Genomic DNA, 9,398 nt, shown 5'->3' on the forward strand with positions numbered 1-9,398 from the left:
TAAAAACTATATTTTTCTTCCAAGACCTTTCAGAATAAGATTTATGTTTGCCTGCTTAAGATTCTTACGTTAAATTTGTCAGTTATAATTATCTAACCCTATTTAAGTATTATCAACTGTATTGTAATCAGACTGAGCCATATAAAATGTTTAAGAAAAAGGAAATGTCTTTCATTTTAATTTTTTTCATATTTATAAAGCTTTTACTGTATCATTTAAAATCAAAGTACAAGTTTGACATAGGATAGAACAGTGGTTCTCACCATCAACCAGAAACTTCTTAGAAACACAAATTTGGGGCCCTACCTAGAATATGAAATTCTGGGGCCCAATAACTGTTTTAACAAACTCACTAAAATTACTGATGCACCCAAGTGTTGTGAGAATCACTAGCATTGACAAAAAATCTTAAAAGGTTTTAGAGTCATAAAGATCTGGACTATAACCTCAGCTCCACTACTTACTACCATACTTACATGACTTTGGGAAAGGTCTTAGAACCTTAATTATTTGAAACATGGGTAGCAGTAGCTAATTTATAGTTTTTCTAAGGATAAAAAAGGATAACATATATATAATATATGCACATGTATACAAAAAGGGAAGGTCTCTGTCCTACAAAGATATTCATATCAGTATTCTTGCTAATGCCATAATACCAGAAATAATGTGAATATCTGATGATCAGGAGATTACAAAAAATGCATTCTTACATTCACTCAAACAAATTTATTTACCATTTATGTACCAGATACTGAACAGGTATAGAGAACACAAAAAAATATAGATCTTACCTGCATGAGCTAATAATTTATAATAGAGGTGGTAGAGGTTCAGACTCATTGCAATAAATCATAGTAAGTGTCATAAATCATATTAACTCAAATTATTTAATATGTAGCACTTAAATTTAAAAATGTGAAAACTATGAAGCAACAAAGGACACAGTTCTGAAAGAAGATTACGTAGAAAAAACAAAATACAAATGAGAATATATAAAACAAATAAGCACATATAACCAAGAGTAAGTAATAGCAGAAAATATGGGCAAATTAAGTTCATTTTTTATGTGCGAGTCCTCAAGAATAAGCTTTCCTTTATGACTTCCTTTAGTGTTACTGTATATTGATTTAAACTAAGATGCATTTTTAAGGATTTACTCTTAAATAAGACAAAGGAGTCAATGTTCTAAAAATAATTTACAGGTATATAAAGAAAAGAAAGGTAATAGTTGTAAGGAGAAAACATCTGTCCAACTCTTTTTTTGCTTTCAAGGTAGTTGGCAGAATCTCAAGAACACTCACCAGTTTAACATCTATGCTTGTGGCACCAGCATCCAAGGAGTTTTCAATGAGCTCTTTTACAACACTGATCACTGAAGTGATTATTTGAGAGCTTGAAAGTAGGCGAACTGTTGCTGCGGGCAACTGTTTCATTCTAGCTTTCAGCACAGTAGCTAGAAAATAAACCATAAGATGTAAAAATAAAAATTGTTAAACATTCCTAACAGAATTGATAGCAGTTTGGTTACGAGTCTCATTGTATGTCAGGCTCTACTGTTAAGCACATACAATATTAAATCGCTTATTTCTTATGAATAGCCTTTAAAATAAATGCCCTTATCATCTGCATACTGTAAGACTAAGACACAGAGAAATTATTTGGCAAGTCACACTATGTTGCTAATTGAAGGATGGTAAGAACAATCGTGCAATAAGTGTAATATATGACCTGCCTGGCTAGGAATGACCAGATAGTGCTGTCAACCGATAAGCAGATAATGTCAGTCATGTGCCTTAATGGCAGTGGCTCTTGAACATCATTAGTCATCGATACATTTCAATGAATTACAATTATCTCTTTTAATTACTGAGCTCTTTTAGAGTTAGTAAATCTAGACTCCAGAATTACCCTTAATTTAAACTAGTCACATCTCCAACATATCACATCAGATTACCATCCTGTACACTACTGAGCCTAAAATATCTTTCTATTCATGTGGCTCCCCAAAGCCAAAATAAAATAAAGCTCAAATCCATGTACTGGCATTCAAGGTTCTTTACATGCCGATCCAACTTGTACATCCAAATCTCTCTACCAGTAATTGTTTTAAGCCATGAAACCTTGAAACTTGAAACCATGAAATCTTGAAACTTTTGCAAACAAAAAAAACCTCATATGGAAGTCATATATACAAAATCTGCAGGGAGTGGAGTTTGCATCTACTTTAATGCCTAACTTCGGAAAAGATTTCAATAAATTAAAAAATACTAGCTTGACAACATACAAGTTCCTCTAGAGTTATGATTTTATCTGACAATAAAATGGGGGAGGGGAGAGCCCTAAGTACGTCCTTAATTTACCATGACTTGTTACATGCGCACATGATGGTATGATCCTATGGAATCTAGGTCCAAATAAAACAACGATACCAAAGACAAACAAAATAAAAAGGTTTCTGTTTAGGATTCTTTCTCAGGCAACTAAGATGTAAACAAGCAGAGTGACATAAAGTTTAATAATAAGTAATTGAGCAAGAAATGGAGTATAGCCACTAAGATTACACAGAATTTTGAGGGATGCATTTCTGGGAAGTAGTCAATATACTGACTTCTGAATGGTGTTAACTGTTCACAACTCATAACGACAGTTTGCTTTGCACAAGGCAAAGGTGATTAGCACAATGGAGAAATATGCCAGACCAGAGTCTAAAAAAACAGGTTTGGGTGTTCGTCTTTAGTCACATAAACTGAAGCTTACTTAAATCCCTCTGTAAAATCAACTTATCACTTGTATGCTGTTGTTCAGTCGCTAAGACGCATCAACTCTTTGCGACTTCATGGACTGCAGTGCCCCAGGCTTCCTTGTCCTTCCTATCTTCCAGAGTTTGCTGAAACTCATATCCATTGAGTCAGTAATGCCACCCAACCACCTCATTCTCTGCCACCCTCTTTGTCTCCTGCCCTCAATCTTTACCAGCATCAGCATCTTTTCAATGAGTAGGCTCTTCGCATCAGGTGCCCAAAGTATTGGAGCTTCAGCATCAGTCCTTCCAATGAATATTAGAAAGGTTGATTTCCTTTAGGATTGACTGGTTTGATCTCCTTGTAGTCCAAGGGACTCTCAAGAGTCTTCTCCAACACCACAACTCGAAAGTATCAATTCTTCAGCGCTCAGCTTTCTTTATGGTCCAAATCTCACATCTGTACATGACTTCCAGAAAAACTATAGCTTTGACTACATAGACTTTTGTTGGCAAAGTGATGTATCTGATTTTTAATATGCTGTCTACGTTTGTCATTGTTTTCCTTCTAAGAAGCAAGCATCTTTTAATTTCATGGCTGCAGTCACCATCTGCAGTATTTTGGAGCCCAAGATAAGAAAATCTGTCACTGTTTCCATATTTTCCCCTTCTATTTGCCATGAAGTGATGGGACCAGATGCCATGGTCTTAGTTTTTTGAATGTTTAGTTTTAAGCCAGCTTTTTCATTCCCCTATTTCACCCTCATCAAGAGGCTCTTTAGTGCCTCTTCATTTTCTGCCATTGGAGTGCCATTACTTAAATCCCTCTGTAAAATCAACTTATTACTTGTATAAATGAGGATAATCCCTCACTAGTTCGTTGTGAGAATCAAATAAGAAAATACATACAAAATGTTATGTAAATGATAAAGCCATATAAAATATACAGTATTCTCACTACCATGATCACTACGTACAGAAACACTGAAAATCCTTTTCTAACAATTAACTTCTAATTACACTATATATGTAATTTGGGGGTACCCCAGTCTTAGGAGAGTAGCTGTCAACAACCACCTTTCAGTGTTTCTTTGTGCCTCTCGCTGGCTGGGAGGCCTTCCCAGTCAGTCAGGAAAACAGTATAGTCAGCTGCTTCATTGCCATAACAGTCACACAAATTAATGCCATCACAACAAAAGGCACCCTCTGTCTTGTCCCCAGGCTTCAGACTGGCCTCAGGTCTAAAGGTACAGAACTGCATGGTACTATTAGCAACTAGCACACACAGTCGTCACCAGCCACTTGTGACGGCTCACACGTGAAACAGGGCTACTCCAACTGCGATGTGATAATGCACTCTGCATGTCAAACTTGGTATAAAATACATAAATAAATTTAATTAATTTTTTACATTGATTAAAATTAAATGATACTCTGAATATATTGGATTATATAAAATATTAAAATTAATTTCCCTTAATTTTTTCCCCTTTTAATGTGACTACCATAAAATTTAAAAGTGTGTGCATACATATATCCAACCCCATGGGCTGTAGCCCGCCAGGCTCCTCTGACCATGGTGATTCTCCAGGCAAGAATACTGGAGTGGGTTGCCATGCCATGCCCTCCCCTCCAGGTGATCTTCCCAACCCAGGAACCGAACCCGGGTCTCCCACACTGCAGGTGGATTCCTTACCATCTGAGCCACACCAGGGAAGCCCATGAATACGGCAGTGGGTGGCCTATCCCTTCTCCAGGGGATCTTCCTGACTCAGGAATCGAACCGGGGTCTCCTGCATTGCAGGCCAATTCTTTACCAGTTGAGCTACTGGGAAGCTCATACATGGCTTGTATTATTGTTCTATTGCACAGTGCTCACGAGAGTAGTGGTTACAAGAGCAAGCTCTGAAATCACACTGCTTTGGTTCTAGCTTAGCCTTTACACTAATAATTATATAAATGTTGAGAACATTAAACTCTAAAATTTAATCACCTAATCTACAAACTAGAGATAATGATATCATATGGCTGTGGTGAGAAGTCAGTTCAATTCAGTTTAGTCGCTCAGTCACATCCAACTCTTTGCAACCCCATGGTGTGCAGCACGCCAGGCCTCCCTGTCTATCACCAACTCCCAGAGTTTACTCAGACTCATGTCTGTTGATTCGGTGAGGCCATCCAACCATCTCATCCTCTGTCATCCCTTTCTCCTCCCATGAAGTAAAAAAAATAATGTATACAACTTACAGGGCTTCCCTAGTGGCTCAGTTAGTAAAAAAAAATCTGCCTGCAATGCAGGAGACCCCAGTTCGATCCTTGGGTCCGGAAGATCCCCTAGAGAAGGAAATGGCAACCCATTCCAGTACTGTTGCCTGAAGAATTCCATGGACAAAAGTGTTAGCAGGCTACAGTCCATGGGATCGCAAAAGTAGGACACAACTGTGCGACTTTCACTTTCATACAACTTACTATAGTGCTTGGCATATAAATGCTAAAAGATCCCAGGATCTTTGAACTAAACTGAATTCCTCCAAGCTAGTAAATGAATCCCCCACCACCACCACCCCCCACCTACACACACACAGCAGACTTCTAACTACCACCAACAGGAGCTAACCCATAGCTTGAAATCAGATTAGGCTTGGGTTTAAGAAGTCTGCTTCCTCAGTTTGAGAGTCTCAAGGATGTAAGACAAACACTTATTAATCAAATTTTGAGGTATTAACTTAGCCTCACCTTAACTTTCCCTTTCTGCACAATCTTTTTATTCATCTCATCATCTTTGTCTCATTCTCTATAACTTTTCTTCCAAAATCTATTTCCTGCTCCCAAGTCCCTAATTTCACCCCAACCTTCCTTCTCTTCTATCTACTGAGATCAAGGCAGACCACAGCATGATCTATTTTCACACACTTTACCTTCTCACCACACTGTGTTCTTTGGTTTCTTAAAATGTTTACATATTCTTCCTCCCTCAGTCTCAGACTAATGTCTCTTTCTTCTAAGCTAACAATTTCACCTGGTTTCTTCAGTCTCACCCCGCCTCTAGTCATACTGGCCTTGAAAGCAAAAACAAACCAAAAATTCTTCCCTCAACCCTATTACCTCTATGATTATCTTCTTTATGAAGCCAAACTTAAATAAGTAACCTATATTCACTGTCACCAATTCTCTATCACCGGCTCACTTCTAAAACCCTTGCAAAACAGCGGATACAACCACTGTTAGGTTTCTGTTCTCAAGCTCACCAATGAGCTCTTACGTCACCAAACCCTTTTCTCAGAACTCATGTTCCTTGACATCCCTGAAGCATGTGACATTGATGATACTGTTTAATTCTCAAAATTATATCATCCACCTACACCTCTTGGATCTCTTCATATTTTCTTCACTCTCCTCCCAGAAAATGCGCATTCCATAATCCCTCCACATTCTTCTTATATACCTTAAAACCCAAAGCTTCAGCTATAGAATCACATCTAAATCTAAATCTACATCCCAACAGTGATCTCTCTCAAGTTAAGACAAGCATTTCAACGTCACTGATACCTCAAAATACATATTTATAAAAGAGAACTTCTCTTCTTATTCCCCCTTCACACCTCCCACTTAACTTTGTTATTTATCTTATTAGCACATTGTTCTTACTGACAGCAGTGAAAAATGTCAATCTTGCTTTGCCAGCAATCCCACCCTATTTGCACCTCCACACTCTCCTAATGCAAAACTATTTTATCATTCTAGACCCATTTCAGTATCATTTATAACCTGGTCCTTTATGATCACTGAGCCAGGAATGACCCTTTGCTCACCCTACATTCTGAAAGAACTTGGCTCACTTAACACACCTGTGTCCTGACCTAAACAATGTCTGAATGCAGGGAATTATATATTTCTGGATGCAACACAAGAGTAATCAGAGTATGTCACAAATTAATAAAAGGGGTCACAAAAAATAATTTATCAGCACTTGCCTCATGCAAAGGTAAACATTAGGAAGAGTGACCTCCCTTCCTTTATGTATTCTAATTGGCCTCCATATCATCCCCTACACATCACTTGTACCTCCTAACCAGGCTTTTTTTCTAGAATCCAGGGCCTAATTTCCAACTACTTTCTAAACATCACCATTTAGATGACAGGGAGGCACCCTAAACTTAACATGACCCAAGGGGATCTCAGATCTTTCTCTTAACTTTCTTCCTGAATTTATTTGATAATAAAAATAGCTTACATAAGTCACTTTATATATTACTACATATAAAATTAATCCTCACAAGCTTATGTATACTGTCATTCCTCTATCACAAACAAGATTGAAAAGCTTGATAACTTGTTCCAAGATCACACAGCTATTAAGTGACCGAGGCACACCTGCGTATCTTGGCATGCTTGACTCCAAAGGCTATGTTCATCCATCTCACAAAGCAAAATTAGAAACCTTGAGTCATCCTTGAAATTCTCCTCACTCTCGACATCCTGCCACCCAGGCCTACCTATCCTACTATTCAATTATCTCTCAAACTAGTTCTTTCCTCTCTAAACCTATGGTACTACCTCTGTTCAGCCCCTTAACAATTTTCCCCTGAACTACTGCAATAACCAGATAATTGATATTTTCCTGGGCTCTCAACCATCTACACTGTTCTTTATATAATTTAAATTTAATCATGTTGCTATCCTACTTAAAATTTTATAAAGATTTCCAACTATTAGGTTAAATCCAAACTCCTTAACAATTGGACCTCTATCTCTCTAATCTCATCCCACTCTTCTCCAAATAACACACTAGACCAGTCATACCATATGATTTGTCTCTCTTAATGTAGCAGCCCTGATTACTTCCTCAGAACATAAGGTTCCCTTTCTCTACTAATGACTTCTAACCATACTTCTAGATTTAGTTCAAGTACAACCTCCTCCAGGAAGCCTTTTTTATCAGCTCCAATCCTTGCCCCAACAAATTAGACCCTCCTTCCTCTGTACTCCCAGAGCACTTTTCCTTTATTTCTAACCCCAAACTCATCACAGATTATTCTAAATATTGTATTTCTGTCCCTTCCTGACTGAGAGCTCTTTGAGAACAGAGACTGTATATTAATCTCATATCCCTAGCATAACTTTTGGAATAAGCACTTTAATGAATGTGTACCAAATGGCATCTTTTGAAAAGGGATATCAGGCTTACAAACCACAGCACAGAATGTCTAAGAATGTCAGGAATCAGTCTTCCATATTTGCTGAGGGGTAAATCAAACATTCCCAAAAGAGGACTGATAATCAGGAAAATCAATTAAGGATAACAATGTATCTAAAATAGAAGCCGAGATCAGAGAAATCATAGATAAACTTTAGGGAGAATACAATGAAATCATTTTTAAAAAAAAACTGGTTTCATAGGCCAATAGAAATGCTATATATACATATACATATACATATACATAGGGTTTCCCAGGTAGCTCAGTGGTTAAGAATCAGCCGGCCAAAGCAGGAGACACAGGAGATGCGGGTTCAATTCCTGGCTAGGGAAGATGTTCTGGAAAAGGAAATGGCAACCTACTCCAGTATTGCCTGGAAAACGCCACGGACAGAGGAGCCTAGCAGGTTACAGTCCATGGGGTCACAAAGGGTTGGACATGACTTGACAACTGAGCAACCACGCATATATATAGTCAACATTCTCTTACACCAATTTTGAAATGCCCACTGAAAGTTATTCCAGCATTACAAATAAACTCTCTGTGTATTGCCAAGGTAATGAAATTCAACTTCAAAGATAATTACAAATAATCTTATTTTTTTCCTCCCTTAGCTTAAGATCAATTCTCAAGGGAATTCCCAGGCGGTCCAGTGGTTAAGATTTCACTTCGCTACCAAGGCCCAGGTTCAATCCCTTGTTGGGAACCAAGATCTCCACAAGCCTCCCTGCAACACACGGGGAGCTTGATAAACAAATAAATAAATAAATAAATTCTTGGAACCCACATTTCCTCAGGAAACAAGTACCCGTCTTCAGCGTGTAGAGAGACCCAGAATGACATAAATAAAAACCATGGCAACCGAAAAGTTTGCTTGCCCCACTTGCATGATGCTACAACATACAATATTATAAAGCCTACCCTCAACACTCAAGACAGGCTGAACTATGGCTGTCAGGAGGCAAAATTCTGCCTGGCAAACTTTAAGACCTGCACTCACAAGGATCTGAGGAATGGGCTGGGACTTCGTTTAGGCAAGCAAGTTCAGACACTGCGGAGGCCCACACCTGGTGGGAGGCCGCTACCCACGTGTGCGCGCCCGCTGGCTCCGCCGCGTCTGCTTCCCGCTCCAAGAGTCAAGAGGGGGAGGGGCGCCCCTGACGGCCCCCGGTACTCGCGCCCAGAGCAGGACGAGGTCACAGGAAGACGCTCTCGAGCCCACGACAATATAACAATGAATGCCCGTTGGCCACACGACACTACCTGCTTGCTCGCGCGAAGTGGGCAATTACAATCCACTAGCGGACCGGCCAGCGTCCCGATGGGCGCCCAGGCCCGGCCTCGCTGATTCCCGACTCACCCAAAGCGCGCGCGGGGCGGGGCAGACACGGCGCGCACCGCCCCCAGTCCCGCCCAGTCCGGCGAACGCGGGATTGGCGCCGCCCTCAGCCAATCAC

The 9,398-nt window shown here is 39.4% G+C and overlaps 1 protein-coding gene across 24 annotated transcripts in view; it reads right to left on the reverse strand.

Moving 5' to 3' along the window:
- Positions 1–9,398, reverse strand: part of PMS1 (PMS1 homolog 1, mismatch repair system component) — a 243,643-nt gene that overhangs the window by 214,010 nt on the left and 20,235 nt on the right. For 14 of the 24 annotated variants that reach the window (XM_081579353.1, XM_081579352.1, XM_081579359.1 and 11 more), the window contains exons 1-2: positions 9,205–9,299; positions 1,305–1,456 (exon numbers count right to left, since the gene is read on the reverse strand). In XM_081579353.1, coding sequence (XP_081435479.1) covers positions 1,305–1,436 — 132 coding nt within the window. In that variant the 5' untranslated portion in view covers positions 1,437–1,456; positions 9,205–9,299. Of the gene's footprint in view, positions 1–1,304; positions 1,457–8,941; positions 9,300–9,398 lie in introns of those variants that run through there. The other 10 variants (XM_081579345.1, XM_081579346.1, XM_081579344.1 and 7 more) reach the window with 3 other exon arrangements.

Source organism: Giraffa tippelskirchi, chromosome 3 (genome assembly GCF_054371585.1).
Source record: "Giraffa tippelskirchi isolate mGirTip1 chromosome 3, T2T-mGirTip1v1.2.pri, whole genome shotgun sequence".
NCBI classification, from domain to species: domain Eukaryota; kingdom Metazoa; phylum Chordata; class Mammalia; order Artiodactyla; family Giraffidae; genus Giraffa; species Giraffa tippelskirchi.